General features: G+C 57.7%; 1 protein-coding gene across 10 annotated transcripts in view; it reads right to left on the bottom strand.

The window, feature by feature from the left end:
- Window positions 1–26,023, bottom strand: part of Prkcz (protein kinase C zeta) — an 88,223-nt gene that overhangs the window by 9,975 nt on the left and 52,225 nt on the right. For 9 of the 10 annotated variants that reach the window (XM_087214559.1, XM_004863806.4, XM_087214564.1 and 6 more), the window contains 6 exons: window positions 17,705–17,790; window positions 12,950–13,081; window positions 11,949–12,030; window positions 10,094–10,146; window positions 9,375–9,563; window positions 6,262–6,359 (listed from right to left, as the gene is read on the bottom strand). In XM_087214559.1, coding sequence (XP_087070685.1) covers window positions 6,262–6,359; window positions 9,375–9,563; window positions 10,094–10,146; window positions 11,949–12,030; window positions 12,950–13,081; window positions 17,705–17,790 — 640 coding nt within the window. Of the gene's footprint in view, window positions 1–6,261; window positions 6,360–9,374; window positions 9,564–10,093; window positions 10,147–11,948; window positions 12,031–12,949; window positions 13,082–17,704; window positions 17,791–18,260; window positions 18,407–26,023 lie in introns of those variants that run through there. The other variant, XM_087214563.1, reaches the window with a different exon arrangement.

The following is a 26,023-nucleotide window of genomic DNA, read 5'->3' as shown; positions in this document are numbered from 1 at the left end:
GCTCTGCCCAGGGCAGAATCAGGAAGCAGCTGCCCGGCCGGACACGGAGGCTCTCCCTTCATGTTCACCGGTGGCTGCTCTGTCGAAGAACCCCCAGGTGGAGGCCAGTTTCCTGGGCTCTCTGGAGCCAGACAAGTTGCTTCTAAAGTCCAAGTGGAGAAACGGAAGTGGAAAACAGAACCATGAAGCAGAAGCGCCAGGATGGACCCTGCTGAGCTCAGGGCAGGGGCACTGAGCACCTGGGCTGCACCCCGCCTCCGAACTGAGACCACTGTGAAGCGGCCTCTGCGTCACCTGAGCTGGCAGCGAGGTTCCAGGTCACAGCCTGTGCTCAGCATTGCAAGGCCTTGGGCCTGAGTCCCAGCAACACCCCAGCCTAGTGTGGAGGCCACACCTGTCATCCCAGCACTCTGGGAGGCCGAGGCAGGAAGACGCCAAGTTCCAACCCAGCTTGGACAACTTGGAAACTTAGATCCTGTTTCAAAATAAAAAGGAAAAACGGGGCGGGGATGCAGCTCAGCGTTAAGGGCCTGGGTTTGACCCCAGCCCTGTCCTTGCCTCAGGACCTGTACACATGTGAGCTGGGCAGGGGGGCAATCAGGAGTCTGTGGCTGCCCCGGAGGTGCAGGGCACAGCTGAGGGATCTGGGAGGAAAGAATGCTTTTTTTCCCCCACTCAGAGGTCCCATTATAATTGCCCAGCTCATGTAGAAAGTGTTGTTTTCTTTAGCAGATTTCCACTCCCGCTGCCAGCCAGGGTCAGCGCCCTGCTCCAGTCCGTCGGCTTCCTGCGGCGTTTATCGGGCAGGAAGCTGGGACATTCAGGTTCCAGCTGCCGAGCGGTGGCCACGCAGAGCCCCAGGGTGGCGCTGAAGGGAAACCAGGGTGTGGAAGGAGGCCACGCGAAGCCTGCGGTTGCCAGGACCGCCCTCGCCCAGCCAGTGCCCACCGGCACTGTCCGTGTGAGAGTCCTGCGGGCTCTGCTCCTCAGCCCGGGCAGATGGCAAGGTCGGGAGGTTCCGGGTGGATCTGTGCCACTCAGGCTGTGGCTGGTTGATTCAGAGATGCAGCCTGACTCCGAGGAAGGTGGTTGAGGTGGTGGAGCTCACAACCTGCGTGCCAGGCCTTGTGCAGACACTGGGGCCCCACGGGGACCCCAGGGACCCATTTCTGGAGGACACTGTAGGGGGCGACGCTGTGCAGAGCCAGCAGCTTAGCATGGGTGCCTGCGCCTCTGCCTTGGCACTGCCAGGGAGAACTGGGCAGCAGTGGGAAGCAGGCCCTCCCGGGCAGCCGGCAGCACAGGGCTGTAGCTCCAGGTTCATTGGTGACAGGACGCATGCCCACCATCCCAAGCCAGCTCCGGCTCTGCTGTCAGTGTGCCCAGCATCTGAGCATGACTCGGGCTACTCTGGGCGGCCTGCAGCCTGTCCACGTTCACCCAGCCGTGAGTCACGAAAGCGCCACACATGTCCTTTTCACACATGTACAAGAAACGTGATTTTACCTTCCCATTTTTTTTCATTTAATACCAGTGCTGCTTCCTCAGGGCTGGGTATTACCCCACCTGAAGGGTGCACGCACAGGGATTGTGTGCACGAGTACATCCCGGTCAGCACTGACACATGACAGCTCAGGAGGGCACAAAACCTGGGCTGGTCAGGGCCCGGAGCCCCCACCAGAGCCAGTGGCAGACTCTGCTGAAAACACAGGAGAACGAAGGCAAAGACAGGAGCCCAGTGCTCGTGCACGCTCCAGACGAGGTTCCCGGCTGTCACCACAGCATCTTCCAGACCATGCAGGCGCGTCCCCGGGCCCTGCTGGGAGCTCGCAGTCTGGCAGCCAGAGGAGGCTTGAGGGAAGCGCTGGCTCTTTTCAGGCCTGGGCCCCGCAGGGCCATGAAGGAGGCAGTGGCCGGGCCCCAGCGAGGGAGGTGGAGGCAGGTTCCGTCAGAGAAGGGCGGTGGGCACAGCAGAGGCAGCCATGGGTGGGCACGGCGGTCTTGTCCACCCATGGGAGCCGCGCAGCAGGAGAGACCCTCAGCTCTCATGGGGGGCAGCAGCAGGGGGTTCTGAGCTGGGCTGGGAGGTGGGCGGAGTCATGGGGCCAGGGAGGGCAGCCAAGGTTTCCCAGCTCTGATGCAGTGGCCACACAGCCCCCTGACCCCGGCTCCTGCTCTGAGCCCCACTGACCAGGCCAGCCTCGGGGTCCCGGACTGTGAGCACACATGGTTCCTCACAGGCTGGTGTTGGTTTTTGTGTGTAAAGTGTTTCTTAAATAAGTGTGGTTCCCTGTGCCCAGCAGTGCGTGAACCCTACGGCTCATGTTCTCATGTTCAGGACACTGCAGGATGCCGGGCAGTCAGCAGCAGAGCTCCTCGGCGTCTGTGAGGACGTTTCCAGAAGAGAGCAGCTTTTGAACTCACAGGCCTTCAGCCACACCACCGGCTCTCTGGTCTCCGGCTTGTAGGTGGCAAGACACGGGCCGCCCTCGACCCCACCGCCATTCTGATGGTCAGGCTGCAGCTGCACACACGCGGGGAGGCCTGGGGCCACTGACGCTGAGTGTCTGCTGGGGCTCGATGTGTGCTGGACAGAGCAGCCTGGGTGACGCCCCAGTAGGAACCCTGAGACGGAGGAAGGGGGAGGCTCTCAGAGTTTGCACCCCATGCACCATCTCCTTTTGCCAATTTTTCTGCCTTGGTTCTGTAGTCACTGCCACAAGTGGAAGTGGACAGGAGACTCGCTGAGCGTGGCATGGCCTCATGGCCTCCATGGAGAATACAGCTGGCAAGTTTTCAATGAAGGTGTTAAGTGCCAGCCAGGGGGGTCCCACAATTCTAAAGGGAGCAAACATTTACAATTCCAGACCTCTAGGTTTCCAGTACCCTTAAAGCAGAGTTCCACGAAAAAGGAGAAATCACAACAGACCCAGCAGAAATCCAGAGGCTCATCAATACCTACTTCGAGAACGTGTACTCTAATAAAATGGAAAACACAGAAGAAATGGACAGATTCCTAGATGCATACGAATTGCCAAAGTTATAGAAGAAGATATAGAAATTCTAAACACCCCAATTACAATGAGTGAAATTGAAAATGTAATAAAAAATTTACCAACAAAGAAAAGCCCAGGTCCTGATGGCTGCACTGCTGAATTCTACAGGACATTTAAAGAACTATCACCATTACACTTTAAACTCATCAAGGAAATTGAAAGGGAAGCCAGGCTTCCAAATTCATTCCTGGAAGCAAGTGTTACTTTGATTCCAAAACCAGGGAAAGACCCAACTCAAAAAGAGAACTACAGACCAATCTCCCTAATGAACATAGATGCAAAAATCCTCAACAAGATACTGGCATACAGAATACAGAGCGTCATCAAGAAGATCATACACCCTGACCAAGTTGGATTTATCCCAGGGATGCAAGGATGGTTCAACATCCATAAATCAATAAATGTAATACACTATATTAACAAAGTCAAGGACAAAAACCATATGATCACCTCAATAGATACAGAAAAGGCGTCTGACAAAATCCAACACCCATTCATGATAAAAACACTACAGTAATTTGGAATAGAAGGTCTTTATCTCAACCTGATTAAGGCTATTTATGAAAAACCAACAGCTAATATCATACTAAATGGTCAAAAACTGAAATCCTTCACACTAAAATCAGGAACAAGACAAGGATGTCCACTATCACCACTCCTGTTCAATATAGTTCTGGAAACATTAGCCACAGCAATTAGAGAAAAGAAAGAAATAAAAGGAATAAAGATAGGGAAGGAAGAAATCAAACTATCATTATTTGGTGATATGATACTTTACATAGAAAACCCAAAAAACTCGGCCAAAAGACTTCTAGACCTAATTGACAGATTCAATAGAGTAGCTGGATATAAGGTCAACATTCAAAAAACAATAGCCTTCTTACACACAAATAGCAGACTCACTGAGAGAGAAATTTGGGAAACAATTCCTTTTACAATAGCATCCCCAAAAATGAAATATCTAGGAATCAAGCTCACAAAGGAGGCAAAAGACCTCTACACTGAAAACTACAGCACTCAAAAAGGAGATCAAGGAGGATATAATAAAATGGAAAGACATCCCTTGTTCCTGGGTAGGAAGAATCAATACAGTGAAAATGGCCATACTTCCAAAACTACTATATAGATTTAATGCAATGCTGACTGAAATTCCAACAATATACTTCACAGAACTAGAGAAAACAATTCAAAAATTCATTTGGAACCAGAAGAGACCTAGAATAGCAAATTCTAGGCAACAGAGATATGACTGGGGGTATCACAAGCCCCAACTTGAAACTATACTACAAAGCTACTGTGATAAAAACAGCATGGTACTGGCAAAGAAACAGACCCGAGGATCAGTGGAATAGATTAGAAGATGCAGAAACAACTTCAGACATACTCAGCCACCTCATCTTTGACAAAGGAACCAACCATCCTCATTGGAGGAAAGATAGCTTATTTAATAAATGGTGTTGGAAAAACTGGATTTCAACCTGGCAAAGATTAAAACTAGACCCATACCTATCACCATGCACTAAACTAAGATTGAAGTGGATTAAAGATCTAAATATGAAGAAAGAAACACTAAACTTGCTGGAAGATAAGTTAGGTAGAACTCTTGAAGACACTGACATAGGAAAAGACTTTATGAACAAAACCTCAGTAGCACAGGAACAGCACAAAGAATCAACAACTGGGATCTCATCTTATTAAAAAGCTTCTAGGGCCAGGGATTTAACTCAGTGGTTCCAGCGCCTGCCTCTCAGGCGCAAGGACCCAAGTTTGATCCCCGGTACCAAAAAAAAAAAAAAAAAAAGCTTCTGCACTGCAGGAGAAACCACCAATAGAGCTAACAGACAACCTACAATGTGGGAAACAAAATTTAGCAGCTGTTCCTCAGACAAAGGACTACTATCTAGAATATATAAAGAATTGAAAAAAATCAAACCCCTCAAATTAAAAGACCCAATTCAAAAATGGGCATCTGAAATGAGCAGACATTTCTCAGACAAAGAAGTAAAAGCAGCAAATAAACATATGAAAAAATGTTCAACATCACTGGTCATTCGAGAGATGCAGATGAAAACAACAGTGAGATTCCACCTCACCCCACAAAGAATGGCTGCTATCAAGAAATCAAACAATAACAAATGCTGGCGGGTGTGTGGGGAGAAAGGAACCCTTCTCCATTGCTGGTGGGAGCGCAGACTGGTGCAACCACTGTGGAAGTCAGTGTGGAGATACCTCAAAGAACTAGGACTGGAAGTCCCATTTGACCTAGCTATTCTCCTGCTGGGTATCTTCCCAAAAGAATTAAAAGAATCATACCACAGCAATATACGTACACCCATGTTTATAGCGGCACAGTTTGTAATAGCTAAAGCTTGGAAACAGGGCAAGTGCCCATCAACTGGAAAGTGGAAAAAGAAGATGTGGTTTTTCTATAAAATGGAGTACTACTCACCCACAAAGAGCGAGAAATTAGAGACATTTATAGCTAAATGGATGCACATTGAGGCCATCCTCTTAAGTGAAATAAATAGGACACACATGTGTAAATACCGAATAGTATCTCTAGTGTGAGAAACTGAAAGTGTAAATAAGGATTAAAATGATTAAAACCAATAATTGATAATTTGAAATATTAAAAGCTCCAAAGGTGTAGGGGTGGTGGGAGGGGAAGGGAAAAGGAAAGAAGGGAAAGGAAAAACTATGAGAAAGAAAAAAATGGAAACGAAATCTATGTAAATAGGGAAGGGTGGAGGGGGTGAAGGGCGCACAGGTAATGGGGAAAAAATAAGAACCAAGGTTCATCATGTACAGGTACAAACACCCGATGATAAACGTAAACGTACTGTTCACCTGAAATGGACCAATAAAAGAATTTTTTAAAAAAAAGCAGAGTTCTGGTACACACAGCACCCTGGTGAAGCCGCCACCTAGCGGCCTGACCCCATCCTGCGCTCACGCTGGCTCCACACCTGGCCCGCCCAGCACTCGGTGGGATGCTTTCCACAAATGCCTCCAAATTTACATAACTTAATAATTAACGTAATTAGTTACGTGGTTGAGTAATTTAAGCTCAGATGCATGGCATTTACTTCGTGTGACAGCGACACAGCACGTCTGGCGACCTGAAAGCCCCACGCTTGCACCTCACCGGCCCGGCCTCCCTCTGGCGGCAGAGCCAGCAGGGCCCGGGGCCCCTTCTTCCTCTTACCGGCTCGTCGTCTGGAAGCAGGAATGCAAGCCGACCAGGAAGGGGTTGCTGGACGCCTGCTCGAACACGTGCTTCTCTGTCTGCACCCAGTCGATGTCCTGGAAGAGACACCGGGGTGATGAGGCTCCCGGGCACCCGTGGGGTCCTGAGCAGGCGCAGGACAGAAGGGGCAAGGGGCAGGCAGTGCGCACAGGAAAGAACGCGCCCATCGGGAGTGCCGCAGTCGGGCTCCAGCCCCTTGCCATCTTTGGTGCGCCAACCCAGCCTCTGCCCCACCAGCACTGCAGCCACCCTGCCAGCCTCTGGCCTCTGGATTTGTGCAATCCCTGCACGCCCAGGAGGTTGGCATTGCCTCCCCTTAGGACAGACTCGGGGTGAGTGAGGGTGCGGGGCTGAGCAGGTCCCCAAGGTCCCGCCTCTGTCTCCTGCTGGCTTTGGGCCAGAGCTCAACAGAATGCTGTGAGGTCAGAGAGCACTTAGGGTCTCGCCAGACCCACCGCAGCCCCAGGGGGCAGAGCTGGACGAGACCCCAGCACCCGGGTCGCCCCTTGTCTGAGGGGTAGGAATGAGAGGGGCAGGGACGAGCTCACCAGGGGCTCGGGCTGAACCCAGCGGGCGGCCGCCACTCCGCCACTCCTGTACCCTCACACCCCCGGCCACTCTGCCAGCAGCCCCATGACTGCTGGAGACAGGCGCCTGCACGGGGGCTGCGTGGGCCCTGCAGGAGCGCGCCTGTACCCAGCGACACCTGGCACCTTGTGGGCTGATGCTACAGAGAGGGGGCCGACAGCAACGCCCGGGAACAGGTGAGAGGAGCGTGGTCCGGACAAAGGGTTCACGCAAAACCACCAGTGTGGGGAAGCCAGGTGCAGATAGGAACATGGGATGAGGCCACAAGGTGCAGTGCAGCAGGGGATCCAGGGTGCCGGGGTGGCTGGGGGAAAGGGCAGGAAGTGGGCGCCGTGTCCCGGGGTCTCAGCTCTGTGTGAGCAGGAGCGGGGGGCGCGGGTCCAGGAGGACCTGACAGGCTCTCGGCCTCCCTCGCTCGCATTCAAGGCAGAGCGCAGGGAGGACCCACACAGGAGGGCTGGGGCGACAGGGGAGGGAAACACCAGGCCCACCCCGAGGGCACATGGACCCGGGGACAGTGTGGTGGGCACGTCTGACATCTTCAGGACCCCAGGGTCTCTGCGGGCCTGCACACACACGTGCACCCACACAGCAGTGCACACACTATGCACACCTGGCCTCCCCGCCCGCCACCTCCCACTTCTTGAGACTGCACTGCTCACGAGCAGACCTCGGCTCCATCTTGGCCGGTGGACGGTTGGAAAAGGCCAAGAGAACAAAGCCAAAGCACGGACAAAACTCTGAGCCTTTCTCCTCCCACTCTGCAAACCTGACCCTGTGTACTCCATTAGCTTTTTGGCTGGCCTGGTGTGCTGGAAGGGGGGTCAGGACCCTCGTGTGATGCTGCCAACCAGCAGGGAGCCACCTTGGAGCCTCAGTTTCCTCAGCTGTAAACGCAGGCACCACCCACTTGCCAGCACAGCACCTAGGGTTGAGGGCCCAGTTCAGCAGGCTGTGCACTGCACAAATCCACCTGCTGGGAGGGAAGGAAAGGCTCAAATCCAGCCCCTGCCTCGAGCCCTGAGCCTGCCCCTCCTGAGGCCTGGGGAGCTCCAGGTCACCAGATGTCCAGCCGCAGTGAACAGTAGCAGCCCCACCGCTAGCTACACATCAGCCTTCTCTCCCTGGACAGGACAAGTGCTCAGGTATGGATGCTGGAAGCCCAGCATCAGGAGGAGCAAAGCAGCCCACGGTGAGCACCACACACCCCGGCCAGGGTGGCTGCTAAGGCAGCAAGAAAGCGGGAAGGACGTGGAGAAGCTAGCTGGAAGCCGTGCAGGGCTGGTGGGAAGGAGCGCGGAGCACGGGTCCTGAACGGGCTCCGGAGAGAGGCAGGGGCACAGCGGTCAGGGGCACGACCAGCTCCCGGGGGTGCAGCCTTAGGCTGCAAACACGGCTACTAAAAGGAAAAGCCAGACAAGCAAACCCTAATCAGTCCAGAGTCCTGCCGAGAGGAGGCAAGTCCCTCCTAGACTCCTAGACTCGCACACAGGGGCCCGAAGGCACACAGACACCGCCCTGCTACCCCCAGGGACACGGACTCCGTCCAAGGGCGCAGCAAACACACCGGGGTCTGCACATGAGCAGTCTCAGCCTCGGGAGCACGTGTGGTGCCTGCCAGGGCGCACACCGGCGTGACACTGTGCTGAGAGACAAGCCAGGCACGGGCCCCAGCCTAGGCACCGCAGGGCCGTGCCCGAGACAGAGCAGGACAGCGAATGCTGGGGGCTGGGGGACAGGTGGCAATGGTGACGCGTGGGTGAAGAAGACGCCTGGAGCCAGACGTGTGCGTTCTGCCACATGGCACTACAGCGTACCCAACAACACACCTCCCTGTGCTTGAGACACTTTGTGTCGTGGTACTGGGGACTGAACCCAGGGAGCACTGAGCTACGCCCTCAGACCTTTATTTACTTTTCATTTTGAGGCAGGGTCTTACTAAGCTGCCCCGGCTGGCCTCAACCTTGTGACCCTCTTGCCTCAGCCTCCCAAGTGGCTGGGGTCACAGGCATCGGCCGCTGCCCAACTAAGAAGGCAAACTCTGTTATGGTAATGCTTGCTGCAACCAAGAGAAAACAGTACGTGGGAGTGGAATTAAGATTGCAACAAACAGGCTATGGCCCCCACACCCTGAGCTCCTCCCAGCACCCCTGGGCAGCCTCCCTGATGACAAAGACCTCCCAGGTCCACGCCACGCTTTGTGCAGCCCCACCCAGGGTCCTAGTTGGCGCACAACATCACTCGAGGGTTCCGACTGCCAGCTCCGACAGCAGCCCGGGACGCAGTGCACGGATTTGCTTCCTGAAACCCAATGCATCTGTGATGGCCTCGGCATGGCTTCGGGAACCATGTCCACATCTATGTGTCATCTGTGTCCCCACGTGCTCACTGCTGTGTCCTCACACGTATCCCGTGTCCCCACACGTGCCCCCCATGGCCCCACGTGTCCCTCACGTGCCCACACACGGCCCGCGTGGCCCCACCTCATCATCATGCACCAGCTCCTTCTTCACCACCTTCATGGCGTAGATCTGGTCGTTCTTCTTCAGCCGCACCAGCAGGACCTTGGCGTAGCTCCCACGCCCGATGACTCTGATGAGGTCGAAGTCCTGCAGCCCGAGCCCCTGAGAGATTTTGATCCCGTCGACCCCGTCGATAACTGGCTTAAGGTCCTGGGAGCGGAGCAGGGTGGGGGACAGGACGCTGGCTGGGCTCCGGGCCTCCACACGCACTGCCTCCACCAAGGCCTTCGGCCCTGATGCCCACCCCAATCAGACCACACAGGTGCGGGGACAGTTCTGTGAGTGGTGAGGAGCCGGGCCCTAGCCCTGCCGGGTCAGGTAAGAGATGGCCCCAGCCTGGTCCCTGTCCTGGGCCACCTGGGTGGGACCGGGAGCCAGGTGGCGACTAGAGAGCCTGCCTAGCTGGAGTCACAGTCACTGGAGCTCCGTGAAGGAGGCAGGCAGGAGTGCACATGGGAGGGCGGGGGCTGGGGGCTGGGCTGTGACCCAGGGCTCGGAGAGACCGGAGTCCCGAGGGGGATGTGTGGGGCCAGCCACACACGGATGGAGCAGGACCCCACAGAGAGGTCCCACCTGGCCGGGGACACAGGGAGCACTTGCTGACAGCTCCGTCACCACCCAGAATCGAGCTCATGGCTCCTGACTGGGCTCTGAAAGGCAGCTGGGCCCCTCACACTCACCTCAGAATCATCTTTAATGTTGTCGTGCTTGCGGGTTGAAGAGATATAAGCAACTACCGGAGAGACGGAAAGGAAAGGGCGTTACAGGTGGCGCCGGGAACATGGCCCAAGGACACGGGGACATGGTGGCCAGGCCAGGCCAGCAGTGCTCAAGGCGCAGCCACTCGGGGCTCTAGTTCAGCACCGTATGAGGACGCAGCTTCTGGGCGCTTGAAGGTTGACTCTGCCTGCTGACCTGGGCCTGCGCTGGTGACTGTTTCCCCGGGGACTCACCTAGGGGTAACAGAACCTGCACCAGAGCATGGGCTCGGGACCTATAGCTCATCCTAGGGTGGAAACACCTCCAGGCGCCTGCTCTACCAAACACTGTGACAGGAGTACTCAGAGCGGCTCCTTCAGCCCTCAGCTGAGCGAGATGGTCTAACATGAACCCCTTTATAACAAAGTGGGGCATCCCAGGGACCCACTGAACCCCGCACTGAATGCAAAGACCAGAATGGCCCTGTGTGTGTGTGCCCTGAAGTTGAAAATCGTAAACAATATGTTAGGTCTGGGAATACCTGTAGGTACCGATTTTGGTGTCCAGCCTTCAGCCTTTCTCCTAAGGCCTCGCAAGCTGGGTGTGGAGGCATACTCTGGAAACCCCAGCACTCTGGGAGGCTGAGGCAAGAGGATGGAAAGTTTGAGCCCAGCCTGGACAACTTAGTGAGACTTTGTTTCAAAAATTAACAATAAAAAAGGACTGGGGATGAGGCTCAGTGTGAAGGCTCTGGATTCAATGCCAGTAAAGCGAAAAAAAATGTATGCCAGTGGATGCAGTGGGTGCATGAGTGGATGTTTGTCTGTCTTATGGATGGGTGGAGGATGGACAGATGGGTGATGGATGGGTGGGTTGATAGGTCAATGGCTGATAAATGGATGATGGGTAGGTTAGAAGACAGATAGATAGGCAGATGGATAGACGATGCCTGCATGGGTAGATGGACAAGCAGATGAACAATGGACAGATGAGTGGATGTGAGTGGATGGGAGGGTGGGTGGGCAGATGGATGATACGAGAATGAATAGATGGGTGAGTGGATGGGTGATGGATGGGTAGGTGGATGGATCATGGGATGGGTGGGTGAATGGATGATGGATGGATGGTGGATGGATGAGTGCGTGGACAATGAATGGGTGGGTGGAGGGACGAGAGATGTGTGAGTGGATGGACGGTGGATGGGTGGGTGGAAGGATGGTGGATGGTCTGTGGGTGGGCCGCTGTGTATTAGGAGTTTGTGTGAAGTGCTGTACTAAGTGTTTCATGTTCTGTGATCTTTGCTTCATCCTTCAGACCCCTCTAAGGTGACAGACTTGCTCTCTAAATGAGGCTCAGGGCATTCAAATACCTGTGTAAGAGTCCACGAGTGAGGAAGTCTGGACCTGAGCCATCTGCCAATTCACATTTGAAACCTCTCTGAATGTTCCTTAGCATTAAAAAAGCCCCACAAAATGCCAAGGGCCATGCAGCCGCCCCACCTGTGTGCGGCAGCCCTGCACTGTCCAGGAGAGCCGCACCACGCAGCACCCAGATGAGGAGGCCCTGGCCACAGTGCTGCTGCTAAGTCTTTCTGGACTCCCCAAGTTCGTGCAGGGGACAGACCCTCAGCTCGGGTTCCCATGGCAGCCCAGCACCCACAGGTGAAGGCCCGGGCCCACCCATCCTGCTAGGGGCTGAGGTGACACCCTGCACAGCGCTGTCCCCATTCCTGCAGGAGGCACCAAGCTCACCAGCCCCGGGAGCAGGCAATCAGGAAGGGGCGGGCAGGTGGCCTTCTGGGCCACAGGGGGCTGGGCCTGGGGCAGAGGCACCTACTTCCATCGGTGTCCTCGGAGGGCAGGTCCACGCCGTCACTCTTCTCGTCTGCGGGAGGCTCTTGGGAAGGCATGACAGAATCCTGCAGCGAGACCACAGTGTCACTAGGGCTACAAGTACAGGCAGCAGACACCGTGTGGGTTTTGTGACCATGTTCTACAACGTGTGCATGGCTGCACATTATACAGAACATGCCTGACAGGCTACTGAACTGGACATGCAAAGAACGCATAAGTGGCTGCAGTTCTAGGGGCAGAGGTGACGCTCGGCACCAGAGGCTGTGGTCCTCCCAACAGGTGCTCCGTACATGGCGATGGTGCCCTGCCCATGTGCGTCCCAGCCTCATCCCAGCCAGGCTTGGGCCCCACGCAGCTGACCTGTCGTGGACACAGTCACGCGCTGGGCTTCTAGGTTCCAAGCACTGGCCTCCCTCCCCTCCCACTGACCAGTCCCTGGGGCTGCTCTCATTTCCTCAGGCTGAAGTGGACCTGTTCGGTCAAAGGAAAATGCCCCTTCCTGGTCTCTGGTAGACACGGCGGAGGACGCCTAGCAGCACAGACGGTGCCGGCTCACCAGTGCGGTCTGCACGGGCATCTCCACCCAAGCACTCCGGGAAGACCGGGCCAAGACTGGATTTGACCTGCCCTTGTCTGGCAGAGGTGCAGGCACGCACCAGGGAGGCATCGTCTTCTGCACACCGCACCAAGACGTGGATGTGCCAGCCCCCCAGCCGTGGCCCTGGCCCTGGAGGACTCCGGCCAGGTGGCCACTGTGGCCCAGTGGGACTTGGGTGGCCAGCAGGAAGCATGGATGCTGGGGAACCTGCCGCCGAAGCACCTGGCTCTCAAGCGAAAATGCTCCAGATGGTGCCCTTGTGGTGCAGCCCTCAGAGAGTGCTTAAGACCTCCCTGGAGATCAGGACGAGGGGTCCTGGCCCAGACCCTGCCCCGGTCATTGCGCAGTGCAGAGGCAGCCCCAGCAGGGTGTCGGGCAGGACTCACCATATGCCTTCTGCAGGTCAGCGGGACGAGCACGTGGCAGCGTTTATGGACCAGCAGCTTGCAGTTGATGCATCTGTAGCCTTGCCGTGAGAGGCCCCATATCCTTTCGCTGCACTGGCCGCAGTACGCCCGCTGCAAGGAAGGCAGGTGGGAGGCTGGCATCAGGTGGGCGAGGGCCCTCGGGGGTGACAGGGCAGGGCCTGGCCCACCCACCTCAGCAGCAGGGGCAGGGGTGACCCTTGCCGGCCAAGTCCCCTCCACACAGTGCCTGTCCGTTCACGCAGGGAGGCCTTGGAGTGACCGCTGCACTCTGCTTGGGAAACTGTGAGCTGCAGGAGGGCAGCTGGCCAGCCCCTTGGTTTTCCCTTTCCTCATCTTTCTGGATTTTAATTGACCCCTCTTTGCTCTGCTTGTTTGGTGATGTCTTCTTGAATTTTTATATTTTCAAAATGGCAGAGAATGAATGTCTTCTGAACATGTGCATGAAGTCCCTTTGCGGTTATGCAGCATTTGCATCCTCGGCAGGGACGTGGGTCCCCACCTGGAACCTTTCCAGTTGTGACTCCCATGCGCCCCTGAGCTCCTTTACATTCCTAACACAGCTCTGGCTTTCGGACAGCCTCACATCACCCCACATGAGGAATGGGAACAGTCTGAACTAATTCATTTAAGACGACAGACATGACCCTCCCACAGGGCCACGGGGCGGTCCTGTTCACTGCACCAACCCGCACCAGCCTGGGGGAGGCGCCGTGCGTGGGTGGCCAGAGGGGGAAGCCAGACTCCCACCAGGGAGGAGCAGGCCACAGGACCAGCACAAGGACAGTGCCGGTCCAGGGGGTTCTGATAAACACCTGTCAGGACAAGAAAACTCAGGCTCGCACACATGTGCACGTGCCACTGCTTTTAACTTCGGTACTAAGGAGAAAAAATAATTTATTCCAAGTCTTCACACGGTCCCTAAATCATCTTTCTACAAGGGAATCAAGCCAGGCTTGCGGTTTATCTGGAACGTTTCAAAAGGCAGAGCTGCGGTGCAGGGCTGAATGGGACCGGGGGGGGGGGGCGGCCAGGCCAGCTTGGTGCCAGCCCTGGACTGTCCAGAGGCACAGGTGGGAGACGCTGGCACTCCAGGCAGGCAGGCTGCTTTCCCTCTTCCACATCGACAGCCCCGAAGAACACCAGTTACTGTTTCTGAGACTGTTTAATACACAGCCATGCTGGTGACCTCACGTGCTGAATGTGCTCAGCCTTTGCCCCGTTACCATCTAGCGCTGTGATCTGCAATGCTTGGGTCACATCTGGGGGCGCGTTCACAGCCACCAGGTATCCTTACAGCTGACAAAGATCTGTACTTGAATCACTAACATCCCAGAAAGCATGCCGTTATTTAGCTCAGTGGACCCGAGTTCGATCCCCAGTACCAAAAAACCCCAACAAAACAAAACAAAACCTGAACCCCTGTTTCTATTCTCAGTAATTCATGTTAACAGCTTAACAGATTAATGGGATAAAATGTTTTAAAGTCTATCTTACATGCTGCCAGTTTGCTCCTCGCTCACATTTTCAACAGTCTTTTTTAATTTTTTAAAGACGTAACTACTTTTTAAACATCCACGCCATCTATGCCCTGTCAGGGTTCTGCCACTGGGTGTCCAGGACGCCCAGTTTCTCACCACTTACCTACCTGCGTTTGTGCCTGCCGGCCACCAGGGGCACTGCAGGGCCAGGCCCACTTACGGGACGAACTGGGCTAGCTAGCGGCCTGTGTGAGGCCCAGCTTGAGCTCCCTTCTTTTCCCATGAAGGATAGGGGCAGCCTCCGCTCCCATCTGTCCACAGAGCCCAGGACTGCAACCACTTTAACGCCACTGGTGGGTGGAGGCAGCCCTGCACCTGCTGCCTTGGGCTGCGATCATCTCAGTGAAGGGCAACTCGGAACTCGTGGGTCAGACCTGGCCTGGCCGCTTGTGAGTTTCCCAAGAACACAGCCACCGTGCCTGCTAGTCGGCCACCACGGCAGCCCTGCGCAGCTTCAGCAGAGCTGCCTCTGGCCAAACCTTAACTCCCTTCCTTCGCAGGAAATGCCCGCTCCCCAGCTTTAGCTCCTTAGACCAAAGAGCTCAGGAGAAGCCCTTGATGGACTGCCCAGGTCATCTGTGAACATCCCTGCACCAGCCCCGATGAGGCCACAGTCCTCAGATGGCCCAACAGCTGGCCCTGCAGCACGAGTGGCTCAGCACGACCCAGCTGGGGACCCTGGCTGCTGCGGGGTGGCTTGGTCAGCAAAGGGGCCACCTCCTCTTCCTCCTGCGCAGACCCCTGGATGGTGGGTCCTTCCTTTGGAGCAGGCACAGTAGAGGGGTGCTGCTATTTCCTAACCACTGTCTGGAGAGCAGGGCCCATGCCTGCACCTGCCCCAGGCCACATGGACTCCACTGCAGCCAACAGCAACACGTTCTGCACCAGTTACCCATGAGAGTCCCGGGCCCATGTCCATTACAGGTGTTTTAATTAACCATCCAGGTCCTTGCTCAGTCCGGCATTTCCAAGATGCCGATCTGCAGGCCCTCCTTAGCACCAGCGAGTGTACTGTCTTGGTGTGTTATTCTTCTAGGGTTTGCTTGGAAACTGCAGACACTGGGAGGCTCCTCTGTTCCCCACTGCCCAGTTTTTCTCTAGAGACCTGCAATGCTTCTAGTTTTCAGGGTTTTCCTGCAATTTACTTCAAAGTGAGCGACAGAGCTGGGGGCAGTGCCTCCCCACCTGCTTCCTGGCCCCTGATTAACCAGCAGCTGCCTCTACTGACCCGACCGCGCTCCCTGGCTCGGGGCCAGTGGGGCTCCAGGTCTCCAGGTCTCCCACCATCCAGGTCTGGGGACCACAGTGTCACCTGCGGTGCTTTCCCTTTCGGAAGCTGAACAGAGGTCCAAATGCAGAGCCAGACCCAGGCATGGAGCCGTGGGGCCCGAGGGACCTGCTGGGGAGCAAGAGCTTGGGAAATGCTCTTCCTATGGGCATCTTCCCTCGACATGGGCTGGTTCCCAGAAAACCAACCTCTTGGGAGTGAGCACGGGTTTGTGAGTGGTTCCATAACCCAGTGACTGGGCACAGCACAGTCCCGGAGGACTGGGCAGACCCTGGCAGCAAGGCAGCAGACAACTGGGTCAGAAACACCAGCAGGTGACAGCCTCGCACTCCCCCGACCGTCTCCCTATTTTCTGAAGGACCGAGTTGCGGCTCAGACTGGTCCCTCTGCAGCTGTTTGTGAAACCTGCCCGTGAGTGCTGGGGTGAGCACTGCAGACCCCCCGCCACCCAGGTGGGCTCACGGTGCTGCCCGGGGCCTCCTCCCTCCAGGGCAGTGGCTTTCACCCCACCTGGCCGGGCCCTGCGGAACTCCATGTTCTCACCAGACACACAAGCCACCTGCCCCTACCCACAGAAACCTCCTTGAGCCCCCGTGGCACTGAACCCTATGGTTCTCCACTGTCTATCCTGGCACAAAATCCTCACCCCTGGTGGATGCCCTGTTCCTTACTGGTCCCAGAGCAAACATCCCTCCCTGCCCCACAACTTGCTTCTGATCTTGAGCTAGAAGCAGGGTCAGTGTGTCATGTGCACCTCCCATGGCCAGGCAGGGGGACCTGGGCTCGACAGGACAAAGCCTGAGACACAGCGGTATGTACCCCGAGCAGCGAGAGACATCAGCAGCGAGGGTGGACAAGGGCAGCAGGATGTGCACAGCCACGGTCTCGGGTCCCACACAGACCCCTGTGCCAGCCATACCTCCAGGCACAATCATGTGCTCCTCCTCCAGGAAGCCCATGGGGCTCTTGGCAATGCCCACCCTGTCTTCCTGTGTGCTAGCCTTTCTGCAGCCCAGTGCCCTCACCTCTGACCCTACCGTGCCAGCTCCTACGGCTGGGGGGCAGCACCTCGGGTTCTTGGCTGGTAAGACAGGAGTGGCTCACACCCACAGACGTGCCAGGGCCTGAAGGGCAGCGTTGCCATGGGCAACCTGGGGCTGCTCCAGACGTGCAGGGGGTGATGCCGAGCCCTGGCTGAGGAGGCCACATGGCAGGAGAGCGTAGCGCGAGGCCGGCAGCAAGTACACAGCATATCCACTCCTCTCACCCCTGCCGCGGTTAAGGAAACAGGTGTGGGTAGCAGGCCGTGGGGGCTCAGGGCAGTGACACGGGCACCGTCAGGCTCTGTGCAGTGTGCAGAGGGGATACCACTCCCGGGGCAGGACAGGGTCTGGACCCTCTCGCCACAGTGCCGTCCGGGTCAGCTTCATGCTGGAGCGGAGTCGCCCGCCATGAAGAGAAATGAGGGCCACTGAGTGAAGCCTCCTCGGGAAGTGCACTGGGAGGCCACTGGTGGCCACAGGAAGGACAGAGTATGCGTGGGTTGGCCTGGGGTTTCGGGGGTCAGGGAAACCCCACAGCCCCTTCTGGACCTGAGGAGGCCGGAGCCTCAGAGTCCTGGTGCTGGTCCAGGGTCACATAACCAAGGACGGCCAAGGACATGGAGGAGACTGGGGCACACGCCCAGGGCCACTGCCCCGGGAGCCACATGGCCTCAGAACGTGCCCGAGAGCGGCTGTGCGTGTGTGTGACAGAGCACAGGAGCCAGCTCTGCTCAGGACTCCTGCACTGCGCGCAGGGCTGCAGGCTGGCAGGGCGTGTGCTCTCTTCTCTCTCGTTCGAGCGACGCCGAGGGCCCGTGGGAGGCGGTGCTGAGGGACCACTCACCCTGTTAAAGCGCTTGGCTTGGAAGAGATGGCCGTTGGCACGGTAGAGCTTCCTCCATCTTCTGGCTCCACGGCGGTAGATGGATTCTACCAAGGAGACGAGAGACACGTGAGCAGCGGCAGGGCGGCGTGGAGCTGCTCCCGTCTCGGGCCCAGCAGCCCCTCCTCACATGACCTTGCTCCTGACAGCCAGGCAGGGGCATGGGGCCCAGACCAGGCTGGGCAGTGGCAGGGTGACAGGGCATCGCCACAGGGCGGGCAGGGCCCTGTGAGGACGGTCACCCACCCAGCCCAGCGATGGGCCTCCAACCCCACTGAAACCGGCTGGATTTCCTGCCTGCCCTCCTTCCCTCTGGGCAGCTCCATGAATACCAGACCCCTTTTCCCACAGAGACAGGGCTCAGGCGAGCCGATATTTACAGAGCTCCAGGCCAGGAGCGAGTGGACGCCATGCCGCCAGCCTAAGAGGCACAGGGTGCTGGCATCCTGTCCTGGGCTCACCAGACAATCCCAAATCCTGGCCAATCCCAGCAGGGGAAGCCAAGCCCACCACGCACTTATTTCGAATCACAGCTGACCAAAGACACCATTCCGTAGCTCGCACTCAACAGTCCGCCCTGGTGGGGAGACACAGCTTGCTAAAATGCGGGAGGAAAACGGACTAGAACCGCTCCGTCTGCTGCTCCCCGCTCTGCGGCCGAGCACTTCGAAACACTCGGACCCGGAGACAAAACCTTCAGAAATACAACGCACAATGAGGAGCTTTGTGCTTTTATAAAATTCTCTAGCAAAAGCGACTTTCATGAGGCTAATGAAAGTGCCACAAATATACTAAAGTGGAAATTGTAATGGAATGTTTTTAAAACAAGCAAATGACCGACTCTGGCTGGAAACTGGTAAAATCAGGTAATAGGGATTGTAAAACCTGCTTCTCTCGCTTGAAGTAGAAGGCTCAGTGAGGAGCCAAGATGTTGGGGTTCCTGTGGGAGCTGGAGGGACCCAGGCCCACAGCTGAGATGCCAGGCCACCTAGACCCCTGGGGCCTTGCATGTAGTTTCCACGGCCCCTGATCGGTGGCCTGGGCTTGGCAGAGGCCAAGTGTGGCTGGTGAATGCTGAGGGGTCCCCGCCCAAGTGAGGCCCCGACAGCACCGGGGCCAGGCTGCAGAGCACAGGCCAAGTCGCCACCCGCTGCACCCCTGGCCTCGGGCCCAGGCCAAGGCAGTGTGCCACCAAGCGTGGAGAGCCCTGTCCATCTGCCCACAGCCCTTCAACCCCGGGAGCCCCGTGTCTGCTCACAAGGACAGGGTGCGTCCCTTGGGGACACCTGGCGCAGACGAGGCCCCTGCCCCACATCTGCAGGCCTGATGTCCTCCCATGGCCCCTGTGCCCCTCATCCCAAAGGACAGTGTGTGGAGTGGCGGGGACATAGGGTCAAGGTGACGCTGAGCTAGAGTTTCCAAAGCTGAGGTCGGGGGTCACGGCCTGGCAGGAATCCGCAGGGTGGGCAAGGCCATAGCTGGGTGCTCAGAGTGACAGGTGCCCAGGGATGCACGGCTCCCTGTGAGCACCAACTGGACTCCCAAATGCACACAATGAGCCCAGCTGTGAGCGGCACCGCGTCTGGAGACGGCGCTGAGGGGGATGAGGAGGCAGAGGCAGGACGTGGGCACCGCCTCAGGGACCCCAGCACCCAGAGTGTTGCTCCCCTCCCCAGGCCCAGCCTCCCAGCCCTGGGCTCCTAAGCTGCCCAGGCTCCAGATTCTGCCAAGCAGCCTGGATGGACTAAGGAGCCCTGACATCACACATGGATTTGGCCTCTCGGAACCTAAGGGTTTAAAATGACCAAAAAAACGATAAAGTGATTTTCTCCTTTTAGAAAATCATTTCGAAAAGAAACGATTTCCCCTCTTTTGGGAAAAGATCGTGACACTGGCAGAAAACCCTGACAGCCAAAAGCACAGTTAACAGCTCAGGGTGAGCACACCTGACCACACGCAGCACAGGTGAATGGGGGGGGGGGGACGCTGCAGCGAGGTCTCTGGGGCCACACAGCAGGGGGCGAAGGCTCAACAACTCGGGTGCTAAAGGACCCTGTGGATCAACAGAAGCAGGAAATGGGAAGAGGCACTTCACAGAGAACAGAGGGTGAATGCGAGAGGCAACTCTGCCTTGCAGCCACCGTGGAAATGCAGGGGCCTGGCTGAGGGCCCCGGGCCCAGGGGCTCCCACACCCCCGTGTTGGCTGAGGCATAGGACAGCTGTGCTCCTGAGGGCTGAAGTCACAGGGAAGCGAGTGCCAGAGGAGGTTTGCTCTGGGGCCCAGGAACACCACCGCTCTTCAGGGGGAGCTTTGCAGAGTCTTGGAGCACCTGGGAGGCCTCATGGCCCAAAGGTGCACAGTGTCCAGGCAACAAGGGTCGCTGTGACCCCACATCCAGCCACACTCAGCACATCCTCCAACGCAAAGACCCGATGTCACTATCACAAAGCTAACAGCAAAGTAGCTGCAGTGTAGTGTAAGAATGCGGCCACTCGGTGGGGCTGCCCTGGTGAGTGCACCATGAATTCCAAGCTCCGGAGGTGGCCTCTGGGGACAGACAGCACGAAGACCGTGGACCTGGGCCAGCTGCCTCTGGTGGCTTCGAGGGCGCGTGTGTCTGCGGCCCTGAGACGCTCCATGGGTTACCGTCCTCCACTGGCTGCTCACAGGTGGACGTCCGCCCAGGGCGACTTCTCCTGTCCACTTGGCAGGCTGTGGTCCCGATATTGTTCAAATGTTCTTCAGGATGCGCCAGTGAGGGTGTGTGGATGAGACAAACAGGAAAGCCATGGGCTCTGAGTAAAGCTGGGGCCTCCTCCAGGCAGGTAAGCCTCATCTAATCAGCCAGAGCCTGGAACAGAGCTGGGTGGCCTCCCCTGCACAGGGCAGATTCGGTCTTCGCTGAGCAGGGACGTCCAGGACAGAGCTCTCTTCAGTGCAACCGGCTGGCCCTGGGCCTCGGGCCAGCTCTGTGCACAGGGTTTCCTAACCCCCGGCCCCAGGGCACACTCTAGGGAAGGCATGGCACAGGCCCTGGCGGGGACCCTGGGATGCCCCCCACAGGAGGAGTCCCAGCAACAGTGGCACTCTACACCTCACTCTAGGTGGTCCTGACTCCAGGTCTGCAGGGGCAGGGACACCGTGCCAAGCGCTGACCTGGACAGTGCCTCTCACAGCTCGGCTCTTCTCTGAGGGACTGACTTCTAGACAAGGCCAAGGTCCATGGAGCCTGCAGACAGCACGGAGCCCACAGAGCCCAACTGCTGGTCATTGAGGCCTTTTCTTACCTCACGGCACCCCAGGACCCACGTGACCTTCAGTCCTGAGTCTCCTGGCTCCCCTCGGCTGGGACAGCCCCAGACAGCCCTGTCCTCAGGGACCCCACGGGGTCCAGGGAGTTTCTGGGTGTTTGTGTGATGTCCTTGCCCTGACTTTGTCTGCTGTTTCTCCTGGGCTTGGCCGGGGTCATGGCCTCCTTGCTTCTGAATCAGATGAGCACCTGGATTTCTGCCAGGTGTGCTGGCACACACTTGTAATCCCAGCACTTGGGAGGCTGAGGCAGGAGGATCACTGCAAGTTCCAAGGTAGCCTGTGCTACATAGCCAGACCCTGCATCACAAAAACCCAAAACAGGGCCAGGGATTTAGCTCAGTGGTTTCACTGCCTGCTGCACAGGCACAAGGACCCATGTTCAATGCCCGGTACCAAAAAAAAAAGAAAAGAAACCCAAAACAAAACAAAACCTTTCAAAAATAAAACCTGGATTTCTACCACAGCTGCAATTGGCAAAAGCTAGAAACTTGCAAATCACACAATTTGCTGGAAGCTTCTCTGAGTGCAGGGGCTGAGGTGCAGAGTCCTCTGGGACACTGGGTGGAGTGGGCACCAAGCACCACCCTCCCCGGGGCTGAGGGACACTGCCGCCCCGTCCCGTGCAGGCCAGCTGTGCTTTCAGGACCTGGGTTTCTCCTGGAAGTGACAGCCCTGTGCCTGACCTGAGTGAGAATCGCACTGAATGGGGGGTGTCACTGAGCCCCCACACTGTGACATGCAAGGCTATCATCCACCCGCTCACCTGTCCATCTCAGTGAGGTAGATCCCTGTGGAAAAAGGACTCAGAATCTGGGCACAACAGTAATCCCACCACTCTAGGAGTCTGAGGCAGGAAAACTGCAACTTTGAGGCCAGCCTGGGCAACTTAACAACTTAGTAAGACCCTATCTCAAAATAAAAAATTCAGAAAGTGAGCTGAGGGTGTTGGTCAGTACAAAGGCCCTGGGTCCAATCCCCAGCTCCCTTCTTCCCCCCCGAAGAAAGAAAACGGTCAGAGACAAGGTGGGTCTGGTGGGGGTCTGGATGTCTGGCACAGTGGACAGGGCACTGGTGGGGGTCAGACCCTCCGTCCGGGCCGTGTGTGTCAGGGCCAGGCTCTGGGAGGGGCAAGGAGGAGCCAGTTCAGTGCCACGTGCCAGCCGAAGACACGGCCTGCCACTCCTGGTGCCAGCGTGGTGAACAAGAAGTAGAGAACGTGTGGGCTGCTTCTCTTTCTCTTGTAGCCTTAACTCCAACAACCTCAGAGCTCTTTGCTTGCCTTTGAAATTCTATAATTAGGCTGGTTGCAGGAATTTTAACAAGCTCCATTTCCATGGCAATCTAGCATCTTGAGCACTCTGACAAGGCGGAATGAAAAAACACATTGAAAAACGCCAAGCTCCAAGCAATAGGCTGTGAAAGCAGCCAACGCCATCCTTCGGGTGGGCGGGAGGAGCATGGATGCGGCCAGCTCCAGCAGCAGCCAGGACAGCCCCAGGACAGCCCCAGGGCTCCCGAGACCCTGGCCATGGCCCGACCACACGTGTGAGGAGCACAGGCCCTGTGGCTGGTCCCAGGGTGGGTGCGCGTCTGCGGTGGAGCCTCCTGGAGAAGCGGGGCCGCTGCAGTGGCCTGGGCCAGCAACAGTGGACATGGAGGCAGGAGCTGGCATGGGAGGGTGGGTGCTGCCCCTCCAATGGCCATGCCACACCACGCCAAGCACCGGCCTCCTGCTCAGGGCTCTGCGGCACACAAGGCAACGTCGGCCACGTGACAGCCACGAGGGTCCCAGGATGGCCAGGGTCCACATTGTGTGCGGGGACATGGCAGGGGTGGCAGAGCCCATGCAGGGGTGTCCTTGGGGTCCGGTCACCAGGGTGCCCAGCCCTGCAGGGAGCCAGACCAGCTCACGCACCCCGACTCCCGGCTCCCTGCTGTCACTGGCATCTCACCCGGCCGCCCCATGACCTCTGGGCCAGGGGCGTGGCTCCCGGGTGAGATGCCCTGCTGTGGCTGGCTCTGCCTGGCGGGCCTTGAACACTGGGCGTTCAGCCACACTGGAAGCGACAGGTGTGGACGCAGAGGCACAGAACGCCTGCGGAGCCACGGGCACTGCATTCACCCCTGGCTGGCGCTGCACTGGAGCAGGGGTGGCACAGCTCTGGGCAGCACCTGAGGGCAGGATGGTATGGGTGGGGGCCCAAGTGAGACTGGCTGGGGCCAGAAGGGCAGAGCCCCGTGCCCACCCAGGGCTTCCCCTGACAGCCCGTAGCTCAAACTTGCTGCTCAGCCACTGACCTACTTCCCGGCTGAAAATGTGACTTAACTATGTCAGGTTGGGAAAGGCGAATGCAAGCTAACACAGACATGCAGAGGCAGGCCTGGAAAAGGGTCCAAAGCCATTTTGGGGCCCGGTGGCTGCAGCACTGGTTTGCACACAGGGCCCCCATTCTTCCCACAGTCGGTCGGAGCCCAGGGAAACCACAATGCCGAAGAGAAGCCAGGAATGCTCGGCAGGGAAGTGGCCCGGGGCACGGAGCACCCACCCACCCACTCGCCGTGCAGCCCACCGGGATGGGGACAGGTGCAGCCTGGAGCAAGGGGGACCCAGGGAGAGCACACGGGAGCTGTGGGGGCTGAGGACCAAGGGTAAAAACACGAGGAACCAGGCGGGGCTGCAGAAAGGGGCATCAGGTGGATCAGCAGCAACCGCAGGCAGCTGCAGGGTCTCAGCCTGCGGCAGGCTCCAGAAAGGTGGCAAGGAGGGAAACCTCAAGCTGCCTGAGCCTGGGGTGTCTTGCAGGATGGCACAGGGACGGAGCCCTGGGCTGCACTGACCAGAGAGGCCGCAAGCCAGGTCCCGGGCCGCAGTCATGTGACCAGCTGCCCCCAGGCTGAGTGCGTGGGCCCGGTGGGTCAGCCCCCGGAGTGGACAGGGCCACCTCTGACACCTTGAGTCGTGCCCTCCACCCCTGGACAGGGTCCCCAATGCTTGGCAGCCCCATCTCGGGCATGAAGGCAGCAAGCGGACTTCTCAGTCGAGCTGCAAGAGGGACGGCGAGGGAGGGCGCCTGTGTGGGGTGGACATCCCAGTGGGCCGGCAGGCAGGTGGCCAGGCTGGTGGGCCCCTTGCGGGACAGCAGGGCCACAGCAGGGCCACTGGGGCCCTGGGCGACCGGAGCAGGGGAAGATGTGACTTCCTCTCCCAAGCAGACAGGCAGGAACCTGGGGAGCAGACCGAGGGCAGCTTACTGAAAGGAAAATGCTCAGGAGAAGAAGCTGCCATCCAGGCCTTTCGAGGACCCCGAAGCTGCCCTGTGACCAGTGGGTGGCACAGGACCAGGGAGGCCAGGGGTGGCTCAGCTGGCATCGCGGTTACTTCTGACGGTGCCGAGGCTGGGCTCTAGGGCTTCCCAGCTGCAGGCCGGGTCCTCACAGGGCGGGCGTGGCCGTGAGTTGTCAGGGCACCCCCCTCCTAGTGCTCCTCCTGCTCCTACCCTCCTCCTTTGCCGTATTAGGGATTGAACCCAAGTCCTTCACACTAAGCTACATCCCTAGCCCTTTTCTATCTTGAGACAAGTTCTCACTACTAAGTTGCCCAGGCTGGGCTTAAACCTGCAATCCTCCTGCCTCAGCCTCCCAGAGTGCTGGGACTGCAGGCCTGTGTCACCACGCCCAACTGGGTCTCTTCTTATATGAACACCAATTCCACTGCGGCAAAACCTTCATCTTCTCTCAAAGGTCCGTCACAACGGGAGGCAACCTATGAATGGGGGAGCACAAACCTTCCATCTAGACCTCCAAAACTCACACCCAAAATTCATTCACTCTGCCCAAGAGCCCCATGCCTTGACCTGTCCTAGCAGCAGCTCTGAAGTCGCAAGTCCAGATTCCCACCTGACTCGGCCAGACCTGGGGTGAGTCCCAGGAAAACATGTCCCGCCCTGCTGGAAGCCGAGTGCTCGGAGCAGAGGCCTGGGCGGCCGCAGGAGACTCGTCCCCAGCCCACAAGGCCCACGGAAACGCGCAGTCATGGCCATCAGTCCTGACCCCGGCAAGGCAGGCTTGAGGCTGAGGACACAGTCTCAGGCCCACTGTGGCCTAGCCTCCCGTGAACGCCACAGGAAAGAGTCTGAGGGTTTGCAGGACCCCAAACTGCAAGAGTTCAGGACAAGACCGAGGAACCAAGCAGAAGACAAAAGATGCCGTGCCCCAGATTCAGAAAGCCCCACATCACTTAGGATACTGAGCACTTCCCCTCTCATTCCCAGGCTGCCGAAGGAGGACACGGATGTGGTGGGAAAAAGGAAGATCACCTCGAGGGGGCACCGGGGACAGGGCAGGCGGCCGTGCGGTGGGAATGACAGCAGCCACCGGGCGGGCTGCCCCCCCCCACGATGCCAACACGTGGCAGCTGTGCTGAGCGCAATGCGAGGGGGCTGGGGCAGAGGGAGGCCTTCTCTGAGCGGAGCGGAGCGGAGCGGAGCGGAGCCACCAGGACGAGTTGCAATGCGAGGGAAGCGCGACCCAAGCCGGGGCCACCTGTGGTGTTCACAAGCGAGTGACAGCATGGCACAGGGGATGGACAGAGCCAGGCGGTCGCAAGGTCTTGCCTGACCTGGGATGCGCCACAGCGCCAACTCCATCCACACATCAGGCCCGCGTCTAATAATCTCTAAGACACCGCCAGAAGGATTCTTCTGAAAGTCACTGCCTAACAAAAGTGATAAAAGGGAGAAAACAGGACAAAAGTAAAGGTGCGACGGTTAGACTAAAAGAAAAAAGGAGGGCAAGCAGGGGAGAGCCGCTGGCAGGCTTAGCCTAAGTGCAGGAGGACTAAAAGCTGACTTCCCACGGAGCGCCACTCCCGAAATCCGACGCGAGACACTGGACCCACAGCCAGCCCCGTACCGTGGGTCTGCACTGGAGAGTTTGGCTGCATTTGGGCTGGAAACGGCGCTGAGAA

Source organism: Heterocephalus glaber, unplaced genomic scaffold, assembly GCF_053883595.1.
Source record: "Heterocephalus glaber isolate CG9 unplaced genomic scaffold, H.glaber_assembly_v1.0 deba00001447, whole genome shotgun sequence".
Taxonomy (NCBI): domain Eukaryota; kingdom Metazoa; phylum Chordata; class Mammalia; order Rodentia; family Bathyergidae; genus Heterocephalus; species Heterocephalus glaber.
Note: the sequence above shows the minus strand (reverse complement) of the source record. Positions and strands in the feature narration are given on the sequence as shown.